A 26861-nucleotide genomic window follows, 5' to 3' on the forward strand; every position below is an offset into this window, starting at 1 on the left:
TACAACCTGAACACACTCTTTCAAAGTGGAAAATAGTCCATTTAAATCTATTTTGATCCACTGGGGTTTCAATCTGAACCCAAGGTTTTTGAACCGGTTCAGTAGAAAGGGGTCCCATTGAAATTTGGGATCAGTTAAAGTTGGTTTTCTTCATCTTCACATCTCACAATTTCTCTGGATTTTGGATTTGAGTCGAGTTCCTGCAGTGAAAGGTTGTTTAACAAAGTAATAAAAAAGGCCCACAGTCATGGGTGTAGAAAAAGATTTTGTGCAAAGCCAAACTACGCAGTTCCACCACAAGTCCTGATCAGAAGGTTTCGTTATGAGAAAACTCTTCACTCACAGGAAAACCAGGTGGTTTGTGTGGTTGTTGCAGGCACATGCAGATGGGGGGGCTTTTTATCCGTGATGCTCCTAGTGCCCTTTTTGAAATTTTTTATTTTTATTTTTAATCTGTATGTCAGAAGGCCTGTTTGTAGCATTCAGCAATAATATTTCGCTAAATATAAGTTATCAAAATAAACTAGTCTGGCTGCCCTCAGTCTAATAAAAACTCTCAGAGCCTCCATGTTGTTCACACAGCGGGTCCATGGTGAGCAGGAGGGGGGCGGATCTGTGTCCTCTAACTATCAAATTATGGGCAAGAATATTTTTTATACATTGGTTTTTGAATAAAAACGTAGGTTTGATGATGACGTTAAAAAAACTGTATATTTTTATAATCGTCTTTGCAATAGCGGGACAAAAATCCGCCTCGCCCCGAAACACAGAAATGCTTCAGCTGCAGAGAAAACTTCTGACTTTAACTTACCGGTACTTATTTAAATTTTCATGTAGTTATCTTGATAGAATACCGTAGTGGTTTAGAAAATGTGCAATTTGTACACAAAGGTAACATTTCTACACTGATAAAGTAAATATATATATATATATATATATATATATATTATTTTTTTTATTTATTTTTTTTTTAAATTAAGGCAATGTTTTCTTTGTTTAAAGTACTTACTCATTTTCTTACATAAAAAAGAAAATCCAGGTAAATGAATTTAATTTTGTTAAGCAGATTAAGCAAAACTGAACTTTGTGCAAATTATGCAACTTCTTAAACTTAGTAAATGAAATTTGCAAGTACATTGTAAAATCTTAAATTTATTTGTTTCTCTTCTCAAACTTTGACAGAAATTCTTCTTGATAAATATATAAAACTATATAATGTAAATGTCTAAAGGAAGAGCCGTCTACTTCCTCTCAGTCAGAGAACATTTCCTGTCACTGTTTCTGACCTGCTCTGCTGAATGTGGCTAAAAGTCAGATGTGATTTCAGCTGAAAGGTTTGTGGTTTGAATTTGGGTAAAACTGAACACACCGCTGTACTTTAGTTCTTTTTGTTTGTTTTTTTAACAGCGGCTGACAGGTGCAAACACACTGCAAACACATGAATGATGCTAACTCCAAAACACACACACACACACACACACACACACACACACGCACACACACAGGAATGAAGGAACTGCAACAGGAAAACACTGCAAATGCTGCAATCACAAGAAATAAAAGGAAAAGTGAAACTTCTGCAAACTCAGGAATCTGGAAGTTTGAAGAGTTGCCTGTATGTAAATATGTTGCTGTTCCACAGTTTTTGCATTTGTGGTATTTTGTGGTTGTGTGTTTTGCAAGTGGCATTTGCCTCGTTCACCTGTTTGCAGAGCCTTTTGCCGTCTGCTGCTCTTTTACCATTCTGCAAGGCTAATTTCAAACTACATAGCAACAGAGCATCCGTCTGAGATGAACCGCCGTCTAATGACAGTCGACTGGGATAGAGAGCAAAAACATTTATTTGCCAAATGACTTTGCCATCAGAACTGTTTTGTGTGCTACAGTGTTGTAATCACATTACAAACAAAAATCACTTTTACATTCAAGCCATCAGTGAGGAGAGTATTTTTTAATAACTCAAACACATGTACTGGTTGGTGATTGATTCCTGTTTAGTGGATAAAATGCAGCGTTTTCTCCAGAACTACTCAGTTATCACATTTCTATGGCTTTCATTTGATCCTCCATACTTACCAGACTGAAATTGGTTTTTTTGGGGGGGTTTTATCCGTCTTACTTTCAGAAGTACATCCTCCTTCCCTTTTTTAACTATGTAATTTATTATTTTCTTTTATTAATTTTTGAAGTATTCTACATATTCAAATTTGCAGAACACTAAAATACGTTGTGTGTGGACAGGCAACTTATTTTAGCAGCTAAAAGGAAAGCACTGTGGGTTTTCAAAATGGACCGCTGTTGGTAGGTGATGACTCTCAAACCACAAATATTAATAACTCCTCATAGAGTGCCAGTTCCTGAACAACCTCTTCAGATCCACCTGCAGCCGAGCTGAGAGCAATGGATCGTGGGTACTACTCTGAACCTCACCCTGTTGAGACCGTCCCACTGCAGGACAGACATCAAGTGTCCCCTGGACAGCCTGCGGGTCCCACAGGAGGTCAGCACATCGTAGTGAACGTCCCCACTGAGCCTCCAGCAGATTATCTGGTCTGGTCGCTGTGGAACTTCATCTATGGAAATATTTGCTGCCTTGGATTCGTGGCTGTGGTTTATTCTGTCAGGGTGAGTTCATGCTAACAGTTTCTCAGGAATTTGTTTTGAATGTAAACATTTTCTGTTTGTCTTGGAAAAAAGGACAGAAACCATGAAGATTGTTGGAACTGGCTTCTGATTCCCCTTTTGGTAAACGGATCTGATGCAGTTTGGACAAATTTAGAGACTAATTAGAATAATCTGGATAATTAAGGAATAAAGACAAATAGCTGTAAGTCACAATGTGACTTCACAAAACTCAATCTTCAAGGAATTTATTTTTCTTTTAAACAGTTTTATTAGTTTTGTGTTTTCAGAAACAGAAAAAGGAAGAAAAAATTGCACCTGGTGCTGTTATATCATGTTACATATGTAGAGAATAAGAAAGAAAAAACAAACAAAATATCAAGGTAGTTAAATACTTTCTATTGCCTTTCTTCTAAAACTCTGAGTCTAGATTAAGACCCACAATTTGGTGAATCAAAAGGCTAAAAATGGCTGAAAAACCTTTAAACTTTCTATTTTTACTTTGAAAGACTGAGTGTTTTTGTCATAAAATAAATAAATAACAATAATGGAGAGCCCTTTGTTCTCCATGTGAACCGTTTATTAGAAGAATATTTTTCTGCTTTCAGGCCAGAGACAGGAAGCTGGTTGGAGATCAGGAAGGAGCCAGACGTCACGCCTCCATCGCTCGCGCTCTCAACATCACAGCGACCGTCCTGATGTCTCTGCTCGTCTTTCTCGCCATCGTTGTGCCCCTTGCTATGATGGCACAAGCAGCAAGCTATTACAATAATGAATATAACAGAAATATAAATTACAATAATGAATATAACAGAAATATAAATTACAATAATGAATATAACAGAAATATAAATTACAATAATGGATATAACAGATTCAGAAATTACAACTATCGTTACTAAGTAATCTTTGTGAGGTATGAGGGGTTTTCAAACACCATGACTCGTCTTATTCTCTGTTTTTATTTCAAATTAAACTGTAACAGTTGTAATAGTAGTGAGATCTGAAGAAACAAAGAAGAATCTCATTTGAATAAAGTTCACCTGCTTAAAATCTGCAATGTGTGTTTTAGCTGCGATAAATGAAAAGCTTGCATCATGATGATGATGATAAAAACAATCCTGTTCTCTGTAAAACAGGAATATAAAGTCTCTTGTGTCATTTTTTAAACAAAAAACATATTTGGTCACAAATTGACAAAGTGAGGAGAATAAAAACAAAAATCTGACTGTGAAAGATAAAATTATGACAAATGAATCCTGACATTTAGATCATGTGACGCAGAATTGATCAAACAATCATGAGAAAACGAGCTGCTCCAATCAGACAAGGTCACACAATAAAGGTCACTTGTTCCCATGGTGAAATTGCCCTGATGACGGACACTGAGAGTATAAATGTTGACTTTAGTTCAGGATAGTTGCAGTCAAACTACTCAGCTGTATATTTTGTTAAAGATGTTTTTTCCTTAAAATGTCAAGTTCAGATCAGAGAATCAGCTAAAACAAAACAGCAGAAAACATTTCCTGCTATTTAACTCCAGTTTTTCTACTAAAATAAAGATTGACACAATTATACTGGCTTGTTCTCGTCTCATTGCTGATATTGTCCAGGTTCCCCCTGGTGACGACTTTAGGCTTTAGATTTTCAGCACTTCCTGTTTCTCTGTAACTAATTTCTTTAATCTTCTTCCAATTCTAACTTTTTAACCACTTTAAAAAATATTTTCTTTGCTTTAAAAAACATGAAATGTTCAAAGGGGTTCATAGAGGCGAGGTAAGGCCTTCAGAGTGGACTTCACCTGGTGGTGTGGAAGATGTGGTCCTATTGGTTTCATCAGGTTGTGATCTGCAGCTCTCACTGGAGCGGTTCGCAGCCGAGTGTGAAGCGGTTAGGAGGATCAGTGCCTCCAAATCCGAGGCCATGGTTTTGAACCGGAAAAGGGTAGCGTGCCGTCTCCGGGTCGGGGGGCGTGTCCTGACCCAAGTGGAGGAGTTCAAGGATCTCTGGATCTTGTTCACGAATGAGGGAAGAAGAGAGCAGGAGATCGACAGGCGGATTGATGCAGCGTCTGGGTTGTTTCTGCAAAACCCAGAACAACCATTTCCATTCATAAGACACGGCCGCCCACCGGAACTAACAGCTCAGGGACGTAATAACGCCGTGGAGAAGTTTAGAGTCGCGAGAACCTGTTGCCATGACAACTGTGAGCTTAGCTAGGGTGACCAGACGTCCTCTTTTTCCCGGACATGTCCCACTTTTCAGACCTAAAAAAGTGTCCGGGGGGAATTTCAAAATCGTCCGGGATTTTGGTCAACTGCCTCAAAACACATTACATAGTGTTACCTCCCCCCGTTGGCGCATGTTTGTCCGCGGAGTCGTGAGAACCTGTTGCCATGACAACTGTTGGCCCCGCCAACTAAAAAAGAAGTGTCCTCCTTTTCAGAAACCCAAATCTGGTCACCCTAGTTAATCTGACCAGTTAATCTGACCAGTTCAACAATAAAACTGGACTTTATGGTTTGGAGTTTCTTAAAGTGTTTTGGGGCGATTTGCAGCGACCAACTGACCTGACCGACATGTTTTAGGAGATGTGGGGGGAAACCGGAGCACCCGGAGAAAACCCACGCAAACACGGTGAGAACATGCAAACTCCACACAGACGGTCTCTGTGAAGGCGCAGCGCTAACCGCTGCACCACCGTGCTGCCCACTTTTTTTTCCAATTGGTTGGGAAGGGATCTATTTTCTAGTTTGTCAACGGGGGAAAAACTTTGCCGTTTTAAATTTGATTTTAGCGGAGCGCGGCATGGCGCCCCGTTCACAGAGGCTACAACCTCCACACGTTTGATTCCCCGGTTCGTCTCTCGCACGTCTTTCTCCTCCTCTAAATATAAACATCAAGAACTTCAGGGATGTTCCTGATCGTCTTCATTCTTCTATTTCTTTTGTGGCTTCTTGAATCGCAGCAGGTTTCGTATTTTTTTCCAAAATGAAATTTTGGATTTTTTCTTTTTACTGTCCTTCATGGTTCATGTCCGGATCGTCCAAATGCTCCAGGATGGTTTCTTCAGTGATCGCTGTCTCTTCTGAGGGTCCTGGATCTGAGGAACAACCAGATAAAGGTTCTCCTGAGAGTTCCTCCTCTGTAGAAACCTCTGTACTTGAGATTTGAACCAGGTCCTCTTGGTTCTGTAAGTTTTCCTCCATCTCTTGGGAAACTGTTTTGTGTTTTGGTTGGAAATCGTCTTCCTGAGCTCTCAGACTGTCGGCCAGCAGTAAATCATCTCTTGCTCTTTCCAGATCATTTTTAACACATCTGATCTCCTGCTGGTATCTTTCTACTTGTTTCTTCATTGCAGTAATTTCGGTTTCGTGCCGACAGTTCAGCTCCTGGTACAAACCTTTGACCTCCTCCAGTTCAGCCTGGACGCTCCTTTCCTTCTCTAGCAGGATTTCAATCTCTGTTGTTGTGTTTTCCTGGAGGACTTCATACTCAGCTCTCAGTTTGTCCAGAATCGCCTTGTCCTCCTCTGCTTTCTCCAGTTGAGCTTTTCTCTCCTGTTGATATGTTGCAACCTGCTGCTGTAAATCCTCAGTGTCTTTTTCATATCTATGTTTTAGCTCCTCATATGAAATGTGAACCTGATTCAGTTCATTTAGAATCTCCTTCTCCCTCGTTTGCAGGATTGTGTTCTCTTGATATTTTTTGGAAGAGCTCTTCCTTTTCAGCTCTCATGTCGTTGAGAATCGTCATGTTCTTTTCTGATTTCTCCACATGATCTTTTCTCTTCCGCTTTATCTGCAGCTGAAGTTTTTCAACTTGTTCTTCCAGCACAGAATAGTTTATTTCTTGGATAATATTCTTTTTCTTTTCTACTGAAAGAACCGTCTCCTGCTGCTGTATCTGCTGCTGGTATGTCTCAACCTGCTGCTGCATATCCAGAATGTCTCTTTCATATTTACACTGTAGCTCCTCGTATGATTCATGAACCTGATCCAGTTCGTGCATCATCTGCTCCTCCTTCTTTTGCCACATGGTGATTTCTCCTGGCATGTTTTGGGAGAGCTCCTCCTTCTCAGCTCTCAGCTGGTTGATCAACTGCAGATTCTCCGTCTCTCTTTCAATGTTGGCGTCTTTCTCTTGCCTCAGCTGCTCCTGATATCTTTCCACGTTTTGCTTTAGTAAAGAAACATCGCTGTCATATTTACTGTTCAGTTCATCGTATGAATGTCTGAGCTGATTCAATTCTTCCCGCAGATGTTTCTCACTGTCTTGCAGGACTGTGATCTGTTGGGACATTTCTTGAAACATTTCATTTTTTTCAGCCCTCAGGTTCTCCAGTAGTCGTTGTTCTTCACTCAGCCTTGCTTCATGATCCGTTTGTGTCTCGGCCTCCTGCCTCCCCTGATCATCGTCGGCTTCGTACTCGGAGCTCAGCTCCTCGTAGGAAGTCTGGAGTTGGTCCAGTTCTTCTTGCAGCGCCTGACTTTTCTTTCTCTCATCCTGTATTTCAGCTACAAAAGCTTCCTGGCTGAGGAGGTGGGCCACCTTTAAGTCCACATATTTTTGCTGCAAGGACGTCTTATTCAAAAAAACAAAAAAAGAAGTGTCCTCCTTTTCAGAAACCCAAACCTGGTCACCCTAGCTTAGCACTCCCCAAATCTGGCCTTTCTGGTAGAGAGGAAATCTGTCTTTGAAAGAAAGCAGTAAAACTTTCAATCCGGTTACAAAGTTGATCTTTAAAGAAGTTTGGATAAAAAGTTTCAGGCTGTTTTCTGACTCTATAAGTTACAAAACTGGAGACACGAGGATCACTGAGCAGCCAACCTGGCAACCTGATGGGTGTGCTGTGTAATTTCACAACGGGAACAATGAATCTTGTCTGCTTGTTTCCTCACGACTGTTCAATTCTGCACCACATAAAATGTAATAATTCCACTTCTCACAAAGATTCATGTTTTTTTCTCAGTTTGTGACACAACATTTTTATGTATAAGAATTAAAATTGGAGACTCAGCACACACACACACCCGCGCACACACACACACACGCACACACCCGCACACGCACGCCCACACAACACACACACACACACACGCCCACTCGCGCACACCCACACACACACACACACACACACACACACACACACACACACACACACGAGTGAACAGACGTTTCTGTGGTTTAGAGAACAGCGTTGGATGGTTTTTATTATCGTGAAACAAGCTTTTTATTCATGTGAGCTGAGACACATTTTTGCTGTTTGGTTGATAAACAAACTTTACAGAAATGAAGCGCTTCTTCATCGCTTTAGGTTTTACTACCAGCGTTACTGACATTATGAAGGACGGTTAATTCCCTCTCCAATAGCCTCTCTGACTCGTATATTGTGCCAGTTTCGCAGCCGCGACAATCTGCACAACGATGACGATGAAGAGCATCAGAGACGTCAGGGTCACGGCCACGATGTTGAAAACACGCGCGCAGGAGGCGTGACGTCTGGCTTCGTTGTGATCTCCAACCATCTTCCGGTCCCTGGCCTGAAATCAGAAAAAAAACAACAACAAAAAACAAAACATTATTTTAATAACCAGACGCTCCCGGTTATAATATTTGTATTATTATATTTTTTAATCTATTTATCTTGAACATGATAGAAGTATAAAATCACACAAATGAACAAAAGACATCTTTGTATTATAATGATCTTAACTTGCTTGAAAAGCAGTAGCAGGAAGTAGGAAACATATGAACTCCTACTCTATAAACTCAAACCATATTTTCAGGTGGATCCTCATTATTTAATAAAAAAAAACAAATAAGTTAATAAGTTTTTAATTTTATCTGGGTTTACCTCTGTCTAAATGTGTACATCCATACACGTTACACACATTAGTGCTAACTCTCCCATATTTCTACATCTGGTGAAAATGATTGAGGAACTACAAGATGCACTCTTTTAGAGTTAATAAATAAATAAAATCAGTCCCATAATTCTTCCAGGTTTTGGATATTAATCTAGACGTTCTTGAACTGGACTCCTGCACAAAGGCCATGAAATTCCTCGTTGGGGTGGAATATTGTTGTATCGTTTATCATTTATTGTGAAACATTTCTTAACATGATAAGACATTTAATATGCATGTTTCAAAAAGTCTTAACTGTGACACTTGCAAAGCGTTGCTGGAGGAAACAATGATAGGTAACATTTTTTAAAAAGACTGTCTGCTGATATAAGTTAATCACTAAAGAGTGATCAATAATATCAAGATCACAATCCTTCAGCAGAAGCTGTTTGTCTTAAAACTTGTACAAGAAAATGATTTAAAATTGAACAAACTGAGTTTTACAACTGTTGAACCAACCATAGCTCATTCAGTTTTACAATAATAAAGCATACTAATATAATAATAATAAAATTCTGATCCAGATACAGAAGTTGCTCGTATTAAAGACTAAATACGGGGAAACTGTTAGCATGAAACTCACCTTGACAGAAGAGATGAGAGCCCCCAAACCAAGACAGCAAAAATTTGCGTAGACGAAGGTGCAGAGCGACCAGACCAGATAATCTGTGGGGGGCTCAGGGGGGACGTTCACTATGATGTGCTGAACGCCTGTGGGGCCCCCAGGCTGTCCAGGGGACGCATTGTTGGAGTAATCAGGATGCATGGCTTTCTGCAGGTGGAAGAGGATCTGAAGAGTCTGTTGAAGAACTGGCAATTTATATAGGGTGGAGTTCCTTTTTTATGAGGCTGGTGGTGTAACGGGAAATTTTACCAGTTGAAAACAAGAAAAACCCGTTTCTTATTTTCACTTTCTTTGCAGAGCTTAGAGTTTCTAACGTTTTAACGTGCCTGTGCTTGCATAAGAGATTTTAGAGCTGAATTTACTTTCTGTCTCCAAAGATCTTCTATTTGCAGAATAATTCAATGACTCCTTTTTAGAAGTAAGGCATTAAAAAGCAGGAAGATGGACTTTATTAAACAAAACTGATTTAAGTCAGGTAAAGCACAAAGCAGTGCTAACTTGAAACTTTGATAAAATTAAAAATAGAAATCTAAAAAGTGTGGCTTGCACAAGTATTAAAGCCTCTTTATGCTCCACCCTCCCCCTAATCCTCCAGCCCCTCAAAAAATCCAGAACAATCATTTGCATTCACAAAACAGCTACTTAGATTTTAGCATTAATCCAGCCGCTGTGTGAAGACTCAGAGGTTTGTTCCAGAACGTTAGAGAACACAAGAGAAATGATTCAGACCAAAGAACAGGGCAGAGATAACGCTATGGATAAGTTAAAGTAGGATCTGGTTAGAAAACGTAATCCCATTTCAGAGAACTCTATTCAACCTAACAATGGAAGAAGATAGCAAAACTGCTCACTCACCAAAACATGGCCTCCATTTTCTGCTGGCTGGTCTTCATGCTGTTGTTCTTTTGTACTTGAGAGTTTATATTCTGCCGAGTCCATAAAGTCCAGGTCCAATATGGAGGCTCGCACAGCAAACCCTGTGCAAGCTTTAACAAGGGTTGTGGTTTTGGGTACTGACGGTGTGACGGGACACCTTTCGTTGTCTGACCGTGACATCTGCCTCGCTCTTTCCGAGCGTCGAGCTAAAACTGTGGAGGTTAAACATAATTCAAATATACACTTTATTGAACTAAAGTCACATTCTGAATTAGCCTGGCATAAACCAGCCCTTTATTCTGCGCTTCGCTTCGTACAGAGCGTCTGGACCATCGGCTATCGAGCAGCGACTGCTTCCTAGAGGCGTGGCCTCCGTTGAAGGTTTTTCTTATTTTTTCCATTTTTTTCTCTGAAGAGTTTTTGCGGCACTAGTGGCTCATATTTTTGTGACAGTAGGCAGACAGGAAAGCAGGTGAGGAGACGGGGGAAGACATGCAGCAAAGGTCACCGGGACCGGGAATCGAACCCGCGACGTCTGCATCGAGGACTAAGGCCTCCAAGCGTGGGGCGTGCTAACCCCCTGTGCCACCACAGCACGCCCCCTCTGTTGAAGTTTTATATTTTACGTTTGCCTGTGACATATCTAATGCACCAGTTTGATACCATGAAGTTTACAGGAAACTGCCTGCACTGTAAACAACCGTCTTCCACCGCAAAGCAGAGCCGAACGAGGCGACTCTTAAAGGGCCAGCGTTATGTTTCCCAGCCACATATTCAGTTCTGCACCAAAACCAAGGAACTACGTCACCTTCAGTTGACATGAAAATGTTTTCTATATCAATAAATATGACTTTGAGTTTCTGAACACTTTGAAATTGGCTTCCTGTCTCTTTAGGAGCCGCCTACGGTTTCATGCTACCTGCCGTTTACAACCTGTCTTTTATTTTGTTGTAGTAAATTTACAAAAATAAATACACACATGTCAACAGCTGACCTTTAAACCTCCTTGTTTGAGGTGCTGCTCATTTTCTCATGACTGTTCACTGAATTCAGAACGGTTCATAAATCAAAATGTCAGCTTTCACATCTGGATACAATGATTTCTGTCTTTATTATCCCCACTGTCAGTTTGTGACACAATATTATAACGTTTCAAAATTAAACTGGAGACTCGGCACACACAAATGAAAGGACATGCCTGTGTTTTAAAGAGCGCAGTGTTTTTTATTAATACAGTGAAACAAACTTTCCATTCATCTCAGATAGGACATAGTTTGCAGATTGTGCATAAGCAAACTTTACACAATGAAAGTTCTTCCTCATTGTATTGAACCTTACTACTACTACTATTACTACTACTACTGTTGGGGTTTCAGTTTGATACCAGAGTAAAACAGAAAAGCTAGTTAGCGAAAAGCCAAAGCAAGCAGAACAATGCCCGTCAGTAAGGTGGCTACAGATGTCAGGACGGTCGCCACGATGTTGAGAGTGCGAGCGGTGGAGCCGTGACGTCTGGCTCCCTCCAGATCTCCGACCACCTTCCGGTCTCTGGCCTGAAATCAGCAAAGATATTTCTGTTAAATGAGAACAGAATCAGTAAAACAGGAAGCGTCATAGTTTTGTGATTATTGAGTTCTCCTTTCTTCTCTCTCTTTCCTGTTTTATCTCACTTCTGTGTCTGAATTGCCTTGGTTGTCCTTCTCATGCCAGGCTGAGTTGCGCTCCACCCATTTACTCTTCTTTAGTTTCTGTTCTCTGTGGGTTTGTGATTCTAATATTCATTTCATTTTCTACATACTCAGCTGTTCTCACTCTGGTCCATTCTGACTCTTTCCATTGTCTGTTCACACCTGACACACTCTGTTTCTGTTTGAACTATTAAATCTTTCATTTTTGCCTTGCCTGGATCTGAGTCGGGTTCCTGCACAGAAAGGTAGTTCAACAAAGTATGGGGAAAGGTTACAGCCCGGGGTTTATTCTTGCAGAGTTCAGCTCCGACAGTGTTTTATCGTAAGGCTTGTTTCTGTGCCTTCAGCAGAAAAACAGTTTGGTTTGTGTGGTTGCTGGCTGGCAAAGTGTGCAGACTCTCGTGCAAACATCAATAGATAAAATAATATTGCTAAATTTCTGAACACCACAGGTCTCAAAAGGTCAGGAACTACTTTTTTGGTTTTTTATTTAGTTGGTATGATAGAATACACTAGTGGTTTAGAAAAGACACTGTGTGTTTTTTCTCCTCCATGATTAAGGAAGATTTCTCTCCTTTATCTTTACCTTCACCAGCTTTCGGTTTGGTTTTTGTTAGAGTCAATGTGGCTGAGGGTCCTATATGGATTAGAGTGATTGCGACCGAGAATTATAAAAACGCATTTTATAATTTGTTTGTTTGTTGTATAACTTATTTTAAATGCCGTCCAGTTCCTGTGTTAAATGTTCATTCGAATTTAAAGTTTATTCATCTTCAAGAACAGGCTCTGGTATTTTTATGATAACTTCTGGGGCAATTTATCCTCCAGAAAAATCTGTTAAAGTGGCAGTCCCAGCTCTGACCGGGGCTGCAGTTTGAAATAAAATCTTCCCTGTTCATCTCTGGAGACGACCACCTGTCTGTCATAGGCTGCACTCCAAACTGCTTCTTTAACTGATGACAGAAACCGCCACGGTTTAAAAACTGACCTTTATGGAGAAGATGAGGGCCGCCAGTCCCAGGCAGAACGGATTTCCATACACGAAGCAAACGAGGGACCAGATGATGCCGTCGCTGGGCTGCACGGCTGGGACGTTCACAGCGCTCTGATGGACCATCATGTTAGGCTGAGGTACAGTACAGACATACTGCGGCAAAGCAACAACCACTGGTTGGTGACCATCTGGTGGTGGAGCTGTGGCCATTCCTGTAGCGCCAGCAGCTCTGCAGGTTCTGGAGAACCGAAGCGGTTTGAACCTACAGAGAGCTTAAAATGGAAAAGGCCATTATAATGTTTTCTTCCTCATTTCTCAACCATGGATTACCTGGACGTCCTATTATCTTTAGAGAGGGAGATGATAGGCAAACATTAACATTGTCTTTTTAAGGAAGTGTGAAAAGACAAGAAAAAAAGTTCCTTTTGTTTTTTACATATTTCTTAAAACTGTGACCATGTTGTGACAGTAAAATATGAGTCGGGTAATCTGGTCAGAAACAACCAATCAGAGCCAGGAGGAAGGTGAGGAGGAAGCCGTCAGTCACGCTTGTGAACGCGCCGTTAAATTTACGAATGGCAGAGAAACAACTTACCCATCCAGAAAAAACGTTTATCTGCCATCTTTGGTGGCCATGTGCACGAGCCTGAGCTCTGTAGTGATGAGGGCAAAGGGGAGAGCATGAGCAGCGTGTCCACGAGCTTGATTGACAGCACTGGCTCTGATTGGTTGTTTCTGACAGAGGTATGCATTTGTTTAGACTGCAGAAGGAACTTGATTTTTTTCAGATTGTCTCACGTTAAATATAAGTAAAAACTTTTATTTTTTGAAAAGTTACATACTGTAGTTTTAAATTACTGAAATTCTACTTGGAGCTGCAGCTGCACTTAAAGGGGAACAAGATTATTTTAGCCAACTTTCTCAATATAAGCCATCTACAAAAGCAGAAGAAACTATTCAGCCCTCCAGTATTTTGAATGATTTTATTATTCGAAAACAGAATTATACATTTGTATATTATTAACATTTAACAGTGAGTGATTCAGTCAAGTCGGAGTTGAACAACCCAGACGTTAATAATGTCCTCAGCAAAAGCAGAAGCTTTACCAAGCCATCGGTGGCGTTGCAGTACGAGCCAGGCACAAAGATCAGCGTCGTTTCAAACAGATTTATTTTCAAAATTAACTTTGTTTGAGTCGCTGCAAACATCTTCAAGTCTTAGAGCATTAGAGAAAAGGTTAATCAGTTATTGTTGGTTAACTGAATTTAACTGAAACAGTAATAAGGCCTCGATGTATTAAAGGTAATTTAATAAAACTGCAGCCTAATCTCAACAGTATTACCTTATAGCATTTAATCCAATAGACTTAATTTTTGATAATTAATAAAAAAGGAAGCATTAACTGTTTGCGGTGAACCAAAAACCAATCTCAAGCACTAAGGCGACAATAATCAGGCCACTGAGGCTGATCCAGCTGCAGGTGGACCCAGTCGGTGGTCATGTGAGCCGATCTGATCACATCTTGGAGGACGCGGCGATGGCGGCGGCTCCTGGACGGCTGTAGACCTGGACGTTCGTGTTCTGGGACGCAGACGGGAAACGAGTAGATTTCTGTTAACTGAACTTTTCCACGCCGCGATAACAAACCAACTGTTTGGTTACCTTCTTGGCTTCGGCGTTGTACTTGTTGAGGAAGGTCTGAACCCGGTTCCCGTAGTCTGGATGGACGGCCTTCAGGTTTTCCACCTGAGGGAAGAACATTGAATAAATGCATCTATATTCATGTTCCCTGTTTTTAAAGTGACGCGCACAAAAAAATGTGAGACTAGCAGAAGGTCAAAATGTTGTGCAAATTACAACTCTGGCAGCAGAGTTACAACACGTGCAAACAGGAATTTGTTTTTTTTTCCCATAAAACAGGAAACCAGAGCGGTAAATGCGGCTGCTGTGACATCAATAAATGACATCACTCCATCACCTTTTATTTCTCATTCAAAATGTTCAAAAATTAAACTTTAAATTGGCGAGTCACACCGGTGGAGACAAGGCAAGAAAAAGACGCAAATACATGTCACTTAAGGTTCCCACTTTCAGAGGGAGTTATTCTAACCTGCCCAACATCTGAAGGTTAATAATCATGACTATAATCATAAACCAAATATAGGAACACAGCAAGCCAAAATTCTGTATTTCAGACAATTAGAATGTACTGTATATATTACAAACAGAGGATATTTTAAACAGAAATGTGAGAATTCATTGCAGTGAACTCAGTGATTGGTTGAGGCTCATTTAGCATGAATTACTGCATCCATGCAGCGTGGCACGGAGGCCGTCAGCCGAGGGGAAACCGAAACAAGTTGTTTTGAAAGCGTCCGTTGTTGGAGTTCCTCATCTTCCTCATAGATCCGTTCTAGTGTTCAACTCAGGCCGTGACGTGGTGCATCACACAACATTCAAAATAAAAAAAAAACTTGAATCTTAAAATGTCAAAGATTTGGATTCATTTTTGCATAATGTGGTTGAATTACTAAAATAGCATTTTAAATGTCCTAGTCAAAGCATTGCAGAACATGAAAGCAGAAAACGTAAAAAACACAGAGATTGTGTTGCTTTCACTGTCGGGCTCCGTTCACCATCATTCTTCCTTGTTTACAAATGTTTTGTTACCATAGCGACGACATCACAACAAAGCAGGCTGGTGTGCGTGTTCAGTTTCATGCAGCAACATCCTGTGGTTGAAGTGGTTTAAATAGAGGAACAATCTTTTTACTTCTGTTAAATGCCCTCCGGAGCGACTCGTCCTTCACGACGGAACGCGGCGACTCGTCCTTCACGACGGAACGCAGAGATTCACCTTCACGACGGAACGCAGCGACTCGTCCTTCACGACGGAACGCGGCGACTCGTCCTTCACGACGGAACGCAGAGACTCGTCCTTCACGACGGAACGCGGCGACTCGTTCTTCACGACGGAACGCGGCGACTCGTTCTTCACGACGAAACGCAGAGACTCGTCCTTCACGACGGAACTCAGCGACTCTCCTTCACGACGGAACGCAGCGACTCTCCTTCACGACGGAACGCAGCGACCCGTCCTTCACGACGGAACGCAGAGACTCTCCTTCACGACGGAACGCAGCGACTCTCCTTCACGACGGAACGCAGAGACTCGTCCGTCACGACGGAACTCAGCGACTCTCCTTCACGACGGAACGCAGAGACTCGTCCGTCACGACGGAACTCAGCGACTCTCCTTCACGACGGAACTCAGCGACTCTCCTTCACGACGGAACGCAGAGACTCTCCTTCACGACGGAACGCAGAGACTCTCCTTCACGACGGAACGCAGCGACTCTCCTTCACGACGGAACGCGGCGACCCGTCCTTCACGACGGAACGCGGCGACCCGTCCTTCACGACGGAACGCGGCGACCCGTCCTTCACGACGGAACGCGGCGACCCGTCCTTCACGACGGAACGCGGCGACTCGTCCTTCACGACGGAACGCGGCGACTCTCCTTCACGACGGAACGCGGCGACTCTCCTTCACGACGGAACGCGGCGACTCCTCCGTCACGACGGAACGCGGCGACTCTCCTTCACGACGGAACGCGGCGACTCTCCTTCACGACGGAACTCGGCGACTCTCCTTCACGACGGAACTCGGCGACTCTCCTTCACGACGGAACGCAGCGACTCTCCTTCACGACGGAACGCAGCGACTCTCCTTCACGACGGAACGCGGCGACCCGTCCTTCACGACGGAACGCGGCGACTCTCCTTCACGACGGAACGCGGCGACTCTCCTTCACGACGGAACGCGGCGACTCTCCTTCACGACGGAACTCGGCGACTCTCCTTCACGACGGAACTCGGCGACTCTCCTTCACGACGGAACGCAGCGACTCTCCTTCACGACGGAACGCAGCGACTCTCCTTCACGACGGAACGCGGCGACCCGTCCTTCACGACGGAACGCGGCGACTCTCCTTCACGACGGAACGCGGCGACTCTCCTTCACGACGGAACGCGGCGACTCGTCCGTCACGACGGAACGCAGCGACTCTCCTTCACGACGGAACGCAGAGACTCTCCTTCACGACGGAACGCAGAGACTCTCCTTCACGACGGAACGCAGAGACTCTCCTTCACGACGGAACGCAGAGACTCTCCTTCACGACGGAACGCAGAGACTCTCCTTCACGACGGAACGCAGCGACCCGTCCTTCACGACGGAACGCAGAGACTCTCCTTCACGACGGAACGCAGCGACTCTCCTTCACGACGGAACGCAGAGACTCGTCCGTCACGACGGAACTCAGCGACTCGTCCTTCACGACGGAACGCAGAGATTCACCTTCACGACGGAACGCAGAGATTCACCTTCACGACGGAACGCAGCGACTCGTTCTTCACGACGGAACGCAGAGACTCGTCCTTCACGACGGAACGCGGCGACTCGTCCTTCACGACGGAACGCAGAGACTCGTCCTTCACGACGGAACGCAGGGGACTTCGTCCTTCACGGACGCGCAGAGCTCGTCCTTCACGACGGAACGCAGAGACTCGTCCTTCCCGACGGAACGCAGCGACTCGTCCTTCACGACGGAACGCAACGACTCTCCTTCACGACGGAACGCAGCGACTCTCCTTCACGACGGAACGCAGCGACTCGTCCTTCACGACGGAACGCAGCGACTCTCCTTCACGACGGAACGCAGAGACTCTCCTTCACGACGGAACGCAGCGACTCTCCTTCACGACGGAACGCGGAGACTCGTCCTTCACGACGGAACGCAGCGACTCGTCCTTCACGACGGAATGCAGCGACTCGTCCTTCACGACGGAACGCAGCCACTCTCCTTCACGACGGAACGCGGAGACTCGTCCTTCACGACGGAACGCAGAGACTCGTCCTTCACGACGGAACGCAGCGACTCGTCCTTCACGACGGAACGCAGAGACTCGTCCTTCACGACGGAACGCAGAGACTCGTTCTTCACGACGGAACGCAGCGACTCTCCTTCACGACGGAACGCAGAGACTCGTTCTTCACGACGGAACGCAGCGACTCTCCTTCACGACAGAACGCCGAGACTCGTTCTTCACGACGGAACGCAGCGACTCTCCTTCACGACGGAACGCAGAGACTCGTTCTTCACGACGGAACGCAGCGACTCTCCTTCACGACGGAACGCAGAGACTCGTTCTTCACGACGGAACGCGGCGACTCGTCCTTCACGACGGAACGCAACGACTCTCCTTCACGACGGAACGCAGCGACTCTCCTTCACGACGGAACGCAGCGACTCTCCTTCACGACGGAACGCAGCGACTCGTCCTTCACGACGGAACGCAGCGACTCTCCTTCACGACGGAACGCAGCGACTCTCCTTCACGGCCGGCATAGCGCTCTCCCTTCACGACGGAACGCAGCGACTCTCCTTCACGACGGAACGCGCGACTCTCCTTCACGGCCACGGAACGCGGGGCTCTCCTTCACGACGGAACGCAGCGACTCGACTCTTCCTTCACGGAACGCATAGCGACTCTCCTTCACGGCGGAACGCAGCGACTCTCCTTCACGACGGAACGCAGAGACTCGCCTCCTTCACGGGAAGCGACTCTCCTTCACGACGGAACGCAGCGACTCTCCTTCACGACGGAACGCAGAGACTCGTCCTTCACGACGGAACGCAACGACTCTCCTTCACGACGGAACGCAGCGAGACTCTCCTTCACGACGGAACGCCGAGACTCTCCTTCACGACGGAACGCGGAGACTCGTTCTTCACGACGGAACGCAGCGACTCTCCTTCACGACGGAACGCACGTTCTTCACGACGGAACGCAGGCGACTCTCCTGACTCTCCTTCACGACGGAACGCAGCGACTCTCCTTCACGACGGAACGCCGAGACTCGTTCTTCACGACGGAACGCAGCGACTCTCCTTCACGACGGAACGCAGAGACTCGTTCTTCACGACAGAACGCAGCGACTCGTTCTTCACGACAGAACGCAGCGACTCTCCTTCACGACGGAACGCAGCGACTCTCCTTCACGACGGAACGCCGAGACTCGTTCTTCACGACGGAACGCGGCGACTCGTCCTTCACGACGGAACGCGGAGACTCGTCCTTCACGACGGAACGCAGAGACTCGTCCTTCACGACGGAACGCGGCGACTCGTCCTTCACGACAGAACGCAGCGACTCTCCTTCACGACGGAACGCGGAGACTCGTCCTTCACGACGGAACGCGGCGACTCGTCCTTCACGACGGAACGCGGCGACTCGTCCTTCACGACGGAACGCGGCGACTCGCCCTCACGACGGAACGCGGCGACTCATCTTCTTGATGGAACGCAGCGGCGGTTCCACATGCAGTCTGACTCACCATTCGTTTCTGGATGAAGTGCTGGGCTCCCTTCAGGGACCCAGCAAGGTTCTGGCACAGCCGCTGGCGCTCGTCGTCGTTCAGCACCTGGGTGTAGAAGGCCCGGACCTGCAGCCGACCGCATACGGACCCGGTCAGAACCAGACACAGTAAACACAGTCCCAATCACTTCTCTGCTCTCCCTTCCTCAGCATCACTGGGAATGTCGATTATTTCAGAGGAGATGAAACTTATTTTGGTAACACTTTATTTGAAGGTAAAAATTATGCACTTTTAATGCAAAGTTGCATTAAAAGTGCATAATTTTTACCAGATGACACTTCATGACATCAGTCATAGACGTTCATGAAGACTTTCCAAACTGAATTCAACAACGACTTCCTGTGTGCGACTGGCAAACAGCCACAGAGAAGCTATCAGCGGCGGCGGAGCATCACCTGCGTCACGTTGTCTTCATCTTCGCTGTTGTAACGGGCGACGTCAGGCGAAACGCCGAACCTGGACTCCACGAAGTGAGGCTGGGTCTGAGGGGCGCTGAAGCTGTTGGGGTAGTAGTTTGGAGCGCCACCTAGAGGTCGGCCGAAGAAAGAACGTGTCGAGTTAAAGAGGCAGATTTTTTAAAATTATATTGGATTAAGCGTATAAACAACGACAGAAGAAGGTGTAAAGAAATTCACACCAGTTGATTGATCATCAACACAAACATGTTTTAACCGCATGTATAAATTTACATCAACACGTTCAATTCTGGTCATTATAAAGTCTTAGTGTCCATCTATACTTTAAACCAGAGGTACAGTAGGAAGTTGTTTTTCCCTTCAAGCTGGCACTTGGACTAACCAAAGATTATTTTTTTATATTTGAGAAAACTAACTGTATTTATTTGTATTTATTCTTGTTCATACGTTTAATTCTTACAGTTGCATCATAACACAGAATTTAGCGAAGCAATTTCTGGGAGCAAAATGACCTTGGTTATAAAATGATGACAGTTTAGTTTCAAGGTGTTACTAGTTTGCAAAATGTAAAATTACAGCTTTAATTTACCTCACTGATAAGAGAACCAGACAGTATAAATGCATTAATATTAATAATAATACACAGAGTTTCTGCATGTTTTACCAATTCAAATGTAAGTATTATTAAGACTGTTAAGAATTTAATTTTATACCTATATCTCCATAAAAACTGAAAACTTTGTCCAGCCAACTGGTGATGAATTAGCATTTATTTACCCAGGATGCAAAAATAGCTAGCTAGCTATTTAGCGATGGTATGTTAGCAGTGGGTGGCAGAACCCTCAAAGTTTTGCCAGACAGAAATTTCCAGCAAAAAAACAACCAAAAAAATTAAATCATATGTAATCTATGGAATAAACAGACGTGTCAAGATCAAATTTTAGACCTGCGATTAACATTAAAGGCCAACTTACTTATAAGGTCTTAATTTTAGACATGAATTCAGGACTTAAAGACTTTTTAAGGCTGACACCAGGTGAAGAACTCACCCTGGTTATCAGACATGCACATCGGGCCGTCTCGTTGGTAGTTGGCCACGCGGGTCCTGAAGGGACAGTTGACCGGGATCTGCAGGTAGTTGGCTCCCAGCCGATGGCGATGCGTGTCTGGGTAGGAGAAGAGCCGACCCTACGCCGAACCGGACCAGGTTAACCTCTGGTAAATTTCAACACTACTTTCTCAGCTGATTCGGTTTACTGCGTCACCTGCAGCATCTTGTCGGGGCTGGCCTCGATGCCTGGAGGCATGTTGCTGGGGTCAAAGGCCAGCTGCTCCACCTCTGCGAAGTAGTTAACCGGGTTCCGGTTGAGGACCAGTTTGCCCACAGGGATCAGAGGGAACTCCTTATGCGACCAAACCTGGGAGCGTTGGAAAAGTCGCTCCAGATTTAGATATTGCAGATTGAAAACGAAACGAATGCGTTCGAGAGAGATGTTGGAGGAAGCGGTTTGATTAAGAGGTTCTCTACTTTAGTAACACTTTGCATCGAGGAACCCAGAGTTTAGTTCTTTACCAAAAGTTCAAACCGGAGGGACGGTCAGCAGTTTCACTTTGTTGGGATTCCGTACCTTAGTGAGATCAAAGGGGTTGAACTGGAACCTCTCTGCCTGGTCAAAGGTCATGACTTGGATGTAAAAGGTCCAGGACGGAAAGTCGCCGTTAGCGATGGCGTTGAACAGGTCTCCGATGGCGTAATCTGGGTTGGTGGCTGCGAGGCGGTCCGCCTCCTCCACAGACAGGTTTTTTATTCCTTGATCAGTCTTTAGAGGAAAAAACAAAACAAACAATAACATCCATCACAGAGCTCTGCATCCCAACAAACCAGTTTCAGACACAGACCTTGTAATGGAACTTGCAGTAGACGCATTCGCCGTCAGCGTTGACCAGCTTGAAGGTGTGGGAACCGTAGCCGTTGATGTGGCGGTGGCCGTCAGGCAGACCTCGGTCGCTGAACAGGAACGACACCTGAGAGAAGAAAAAGAATAAAAAAGGCTTACCCGAGTTTATTCACACAGAAAAAAATATGTTTTATCACTGTTATTGCTATCAAACTGACTTCAAATCAAATTGAGATGCTTCGTTTGATTATAGTAAGAAAATTATATTTGATCACTGACCACAAGATGGCAGTAAAGTCCTTTTGATATGATCCTTTGGTAATTGTATGTGCTTTACATATGAGAGAAACAGTTAATCTGACTAATAATCATCCACTAATTTAGTCATCAATTAATCATTAACTGGAGCAAAAATGCTGAAAAACCCCAACATATTCAAATCAATAAGTAAAAATAATACAAAATGTATATACTGTATGTTTTGCATTTAAGATAAAACCACCTTTGTTTGACATTATATTTTAAAAACTCCTCAAGTGTCATTTTTTATATTCAATCTGTTCAAATTCACTAAAGAAAGGCTGTTATTGAATTTCAGACGATAAAATTATCATTCCCTACTTTAATAGAAGAAACTAAATTGTTTGTTTATTTCCATCATTCAGTGTAATTCTAATATTATGGAGAAAATGATTAAGTAGTTTAATAAAAAATTTGCAGAATATGCCAATTTTTTTTACCTGATTTGTCGGAATGACTGATAAACTTAATAAAATAATAGCTGCAGCCCTTTATAAGACAAAGTAAACAAATCCTTAAATGACTGTTTAATACCTCATTTATAATACGATTTCCTGTGAATGTAATCTGTCTTCTTCTTTTTATCTAATCTGACCCTGGGAAGAACTGCTGATGCTACTGATTCTATCGAGAATCTTAATAAACATGAGCAGGAACTAGACGTGTTCATCCTCCATCATGGCTGTGTGGAGGCTTTCAGACAAACAGATTGTCTTCATAGTCCAAAGGTAGAAAAAGAGGGCGTTGAAGTTGATACTGACGAATAAAACAGATAAAAATGTTCATCAGCGGCAGTGACTCTGATTTGCAAGATCCCCATTACCAAGTCATTTTAGAAAATGTGTTTATTTTAGTTTCTGAAAGCGCTAAAGGTTGAACATCACCTGGTGCAGACTCTCAGGCCTCAGGCTCCAGAAGTCCCACACCATGTCAGGATCCTTCATGTGGGTTTGAGGGTTTCGCTTCTGGGAATGAATGAAGGACGGAAACTGCAGGGTGGAAGAAAAAGAAAACAAGCAGCACCGATAAAATGATCAATAAAATGTTTGATCTTCTCACTTGAACTCCGAATTTTAAACGCCAACTTACAAGCATTGCGTCCCTGATGAAGAAGATGGGCGTGTTGTTGCCCGTCAGGTCCCAGTTGCCCTCCTCGGTGTAAAACTTTACAGCGAAGCCTCGGGGGTCTCGGACGGTGTCGGCTGATCCAGACTCCCCAGCTGAGGACACGAGCATTTTAATCATCGTTTATAATATTATAGTTTGTTATGTGCAGCCGCATCATCATAAGAACTTATATTTTCTACAGCAGTAACAGACGTAACACAGCCACATATTAAAAGTTGCACAACAGCGCCCTCTGCCATCAATAACAGAACAGAACAGAACATGCTGCAGGGGTGGAGGGTGTGAACATCGTGGTTAAATAAAAAAAAAAAATTCATATTGCAACACTGCAGCTAGTTAGCAAGTAGCTACCTGAGAGACAGACAGCCTAGATGTGTCGACACATTTTTTGGTTCTCGAGATGAAAAAATTACAGGAAAATTATTTCCAAGCGTAAAAGGAAATGATTGCGTACAAAGAGTGAGGATATTCCTCGGAAATGAAAGTGAATCTCTTACCCACAGTGGAGAAACGGACAGCGATGGGAGTCGTTTTCCCAACATGTTCAAACACCTTGGCCTTGCAGTAGCGAGTGATGTCGTGAGTGACCTCAAAGTAGCCGAACGCGCCTGCATCACGGGAAGAAAATAAAAAAAATTAAATAAAAATCACGTTTACATTGAAGCTGTCGAATGTTTCAGCCTATCAGCATTGAGAGCAGCGTAGCAGCTTTAAAAGACGGCTTGCTGTTTATTTAAAGTCTGGATGTGGAAAATAAATAGTCCCGTTCTGAAGCGTCTAGAACGTTCCTTTGAATAAAAAGAGCTCAGAAATTAAATTAAAAAGTTTAATTATTATTTACAAAAAGCAGTTTCAACAAAAAAAACAAACAAACAACTGAAATCTTGCCATCTGGACTGGTTGAATTTAATACGTGAAACTTGTTTATCAGAGCAAAATGAGACCTTGATTCCAAAACACAGGAGCTGTAAGACCATCGTTAGCCAACCTGCTCCTTTAGCGTGCACCACTCTCTCTGGGATTCGCTCGCGGTCGAAGTGGGCCATCTCATCGGTGAAGACCACATCCTGCACGAGCAGCGGGCCCCTCGGCCCCGCAGTCTGCAGGTTGAGCTTGTCCCCAACCGGATGGCCACCTCCTGTCGTCAGCACATCTGGTCTCTGGAACCAAATACAGTCCAAGAATTTATATATATATATATATATTAAAGTTTTGGCTCATACCATTCATACTTATTCTTATTAAAAGTGCTTCTTATGAGTTGACGAGCAAAGAGTAACCCAATGGAAAGCTGACTGAAAAGTTGTTAAGACATATTACCCTGGCTAACAACTACACCCCTAACTTTACATGTTTATTAACACAACAATGTGAATAGCACTTAAATTCAGTTTAATGTCAAAACCTTCATGCAGAGGATTTGGATTCCTCTGTATGAAGACAACAGAAGTAAACACGATCTCTGCCGGTTTCACCAACTCAAATTTAAGACTTTTTAAGACCACGATGAATGAAATTAAAGACATGCAACAACAGAAATGTACAAAAGAAAATCACATTTTTATTTCATTCTTTTGCACAGAATGCACATTGTATCGCATGAATTGGTAGGAGTAGTGAGCCAGTGGCAACGATGAAGGTCATCCAGCCAACTGATGATAAGTTTGCCGTTACCAATGATGCACACAATAAAGCTAGCTCGCTATTGTTTATTAGCAGCTAGTTAGCCAATTAATTTCAGACAGTCTCTAATTTTAGATACATGAATTTAAGACTTCTTAATGTTGCATGGGCACCCTGGAAAATATCCCACCAATATGAACTTAAAACACAAACCAGCCGAAACTATCAAAAAAAAAAAAAGCATAAAAGAAGTGGACCTTTTTTAATCAGTTGTCTGTGTGGCACATTCTTCTACAGCTCTATCTAAATGTATTAATCAATCCAACGAGAGTCTGTTGAGCCCCCACAGATCTAGATTAGCCAAGAAGGGAAACAGAAAAGGCAGCATGTTTATTTACCCGTCTATGGAGGGCAAAAACAAAATCTATACTCCTGACATTTTTATTCACATCTCACAGAAAGGTCTAAAAATTGTCTGAAAGGAGAGATTCAGCTTTGTCGTTATTTGTCTTCCTTCACGAAATAAAAAGAAGAGTAATGGGCCAATAAAACCGCCATGATAGGAGGTGAGTGTGAACATAAATATTAGGCTAATATTTGGTTAAGAATAGGATGTAGCCCTGTCTTCAAGATGAGCACAGCTAGCTGGCTTTCTATACTCATAACATACTGGATCAGATGTCAAGATATAGGAAGCGTATTTATACTTTTTTACAAAAAATTATGTAGGTTTGTGACATGAACATTGATTTGATGCTTCTGACGATGGTAGAAAAAAATCACCTGAACTGAAATACGGGTTATTTTTTAAAGTTAAGAGTTGAATTATACTGAAAACGAAAACGATGTTGTGGTTGAGTAAAACAAAGGGCTAACACTTATCAAGTAACAGATCTTTATTTTAAACTTTGAAAAGTTACAACATCCATCAAATATCATGAATTTGGGTCAAAACTTTCCACAACCTATAATGTAAATCCAAGGAAATTAATTGACCCAACTGGTTCTTAACACCCTGCAAATGTCAATTTATAAAAAACATATGATATATACAGGTCAATAGCTCTCTTCTCACTTTTCACAAGAAATCTTGTGCTTTGAAATGCATTTTTTATTTTATATATCTTTATTGTACATCAGCTTACTAAGTTGTTCACAATAAGCTAGTTTTGAAAACTTTATAAGTGTAATAACACTGACTTTACTCGATTAAATGTGTTTGTTTATTTTGCATGAACATGAATAGTTTAATATGCAACATATATATTCTGATAAATAAAAGTGCGTCAATAGGGCAAATTGAATAAGGAGAATACTCTCAGAGCTGAATTGTGTTAAACCCTCACATTCAGCTGCAAGAGCAGGTAGACTTCAGTCAGTTTGAAACACTAATGTAAACTGTACTGTGGTCCTGTTATGCAACTAAAGGCTCAAGTTCCACCATGTGCAATAAAAATGACCCACTTTCACGTCTTTCAGCTTAATTTAACCCACGGGAGACATTTTAGGAGCTCACTTCTTAATGTCGCGACTAAAACGCTTGGAAAAGCAAGCCCTCGCTTAATGGCGTTGTTTAAATTTCAGTTAGCAAAACATTAGCAACCTCTCTCATTACTGCAACAAAACGACTACAAAGCCGGAGTGTCGATTTAAACAACATTTGTTAGCATGCTTGAGATTAGCTGACGTTAATAATGAGCGGACAATGACTGAACAATCGACGGGGTCTGACTGTTGTTACCCCAGACGACCTGTCACCCAATTCCTGCAAGTCGGACACAGTGCAAGCAAAATCCTTGATAAAAATGCAGCATTTGTACAAACCTGGGAGTCTCTGTTCTCCTTCCATATCTTCATCTGGTCGGTAGTTTTATCTCTGGTCTCCGCCATCTCGACAAACAGCACGTCGGGACCACTAACTGGACGGTGGGTGTCTTGGAGAAAAGCGTTATCTGTTTACCTCAATGCCACAGAAAGTCTTCCTGGACTTTGTTCCACGTGACTCCGCCTCTCCTTCGCCCCTCATTCCTGATTGGCTGACGGGACCGAACTGACCTATTTGTCTATAAAGAAACAAGCGCTGCAGCTGACCTTGTATAACGTTTTGGCTAGAAGAATATCCAAAGCCATTAATATATATATGTATGTATACAGCTGACCTTATATAACGTTATAGCTACTTTGATATTTTGAGTCAATTTATCAAAAGACGTAGAGGGCAAAACGCATTTTTCTTTTCAATATTACACATGTAGAGCGTTGCCACAAGACAGTTTCAGAAGTTTTAATATTACATCATAGTAAATAGGAATAAATGCATACAGTTTACGTTAGTAAAG

At 43.1% G+C, this 26861-nt stretch overlaps 4 protein-coding genes across 4 annotated transcripts; 1 reads left to right on the forward strand and 3 right to left on the reverse strand.

Annotated features, from left to right (window-relative positions):
• The first annotated feature begins 1682 nt into the window (after positions 1-1682).
• Positions 1683-3674, forward strand: LOC122835939 (interferon-induced transmembrane protein 1-like). The gene is made up of 2 exons (XM_044125441.1): positions 1683-2625; positions 3231-3674. The coding sequence occupies exons 1-2, from the start codon at positions 2401-2403 to the stop codon at positions 3522-3524; spliced, it is 519 nt and encodes a 172-aa protein (XP_043981376.1). The 5' UTR covers positions 1683-2400; the 3' UTR covers positions 3525-3674.
• A 4129-nt stretch (positions 3675-7803) lies between these two features.
• LOC122835945 (interferon-induced transmembrane protein 1-like) lies at positions 7804-9340 on the reverse strand. The gene is made up of 2 exons (XM_044125451.1): positions 9115-9340; positions 7804-8165 (listed from the first exon to the last, which is right to left on the reverse strand). The coding sequence occupies exons 1-2, from the start codon at positions 9295-9297 to the stop codon at positions 7977-7979; spliced, it is 372 nt and encodes a 123-aa protein (XP_043981386.1). The 5' UTR covers positions 9298-9340; the 3' UTR covers positions 7804-7976.
• A 1910-nt stretch (positions 9341-11250) lies between these two features.
• Positions 11251-13593, reverse strand: LOC122835946 (dispanin subfamily A member 2b-like). The gene is made up of 2 exons (XM_044125452.1): positions 12709-13593; positions 11251-11585 (listed from the first exon to the last, which is right to left on the reverse strand). The coding sequence occupies exons 1-2, from the start codon at positions 12922-12924 to the stop codon at positions 11439-11441; spliced, it is 363 nt and encodes a 120-aa protein (XP_043981387.1). The 5' UTR covers positions 12925-13593; the 3' UTR covers positions 11251-11438.
• Positions 13594-13683: 90 nt separating this feature from the next.
• Positions 13684-26551, reverse strand: cat (catalase). The gene is made up of 13 exons (XM_044125414.1): positions 26347-26551; positions 23888-24059; positions 23397-23507; positions 22861-22991; positions 22656-22760; positions 21473-21598; positions 21202-21393; positions 20839-20991; positions 20623-20761; positions 19553-19683; positions 19116-19223; positions 14378-14461; positions 13684-14296 (listed from the first exon to the last, which is right to left on the reverse strand). The coding sequence occupies exons 1-13, from the start codon at positions 26410-26412 to the stop codon at positions 14231-14233; spliced, it is 1584 nt and encodes a 527-aa protein (XP_043981349.1). The 5' UTR covers positions 26413-26551; the 3' UTR covers positions 13684-14230.
• Between the last annotated feature and the right edge of the window lie 310 nt (positions 26552-26861).

This window comes from Gambusia affinis, linkage group LG08 (assembly GCF_019740435.1).
Source record: "Gambusia affinis linkage group LG08, SWU_Gaff_1.0, whole genome shotgun sequence".
NCBI lineage: Eukaryota > Metazoa > Chordata > Actinopteri > Cyprinodontiformes > Poeciliidae > Gambusia > Gambusia affinis.

Bases quoted from the DNA above. Each gene is read 5' to 3' on its own strand.
- LOC122835946 (XM_044125452.1), bottom strand. From the start codon at position 12,924: ATGGCCACAGCTCCACCACCAGATGGTCACCAACCAGTGGTTGTTGCT. The intron at 11,586-12,708 runs GTCAGTTTTTAA...TGCTGATTTCAG, and splicing joins CCCTCATCTTCTCCATAAAG to GCCAGAGACCGGAAGGTGGT.
- cat (XM_044125414.1), bottom strand. From the start codon at position 26,412: ATGGCGGAGACCAGAGATAAAACTACCGACCAGATGAAGATATGGAAG. The intron at 23,508-23,887 runs GTTGGCTAACGA...CCCGTGATGCAG, and splicing joins GGTGCACGCTAAAGGAGCAG to GCGCGTTCGGCTACTTTGAG. The intron at 14,297-14,377 runs GTAACCAAACAG...TCTGCGTCCCAG, and splicing joins ACAACGCCGAAGCCAAGAAG to AACACGAACGTCCAGGTCTA.
- LOC122835939 (XM_044125441.1), top strand. From the start codon at position 2,401: ATGGATCGTGGGTACTACTCTGAACCTCACCCTGTTGAGACCGTCCCA. The intron at 2,626-3,230 runs GTGAGTTCATGC...TTCTGCTTTCAG, and splicing joins CTGTGGTTTATTCTGTCAGG to GCCAGAGACAGGAAGCTGGT.
- LOC122835945 (XM_044125451.1), bottom strand. From the start codon at position 9,297: ATGCATCCTGATTACTCCAACAATGCGTCCCCTGGACAGCCTGGGGGC. The intron at 8,166-9,114 runs GTGAGTTTCATG...TTCTGATTTCAG, and splicing joins CTCTCATCTCTTCTGTCAAG to GCCAGGGACCGGAAGATGGT.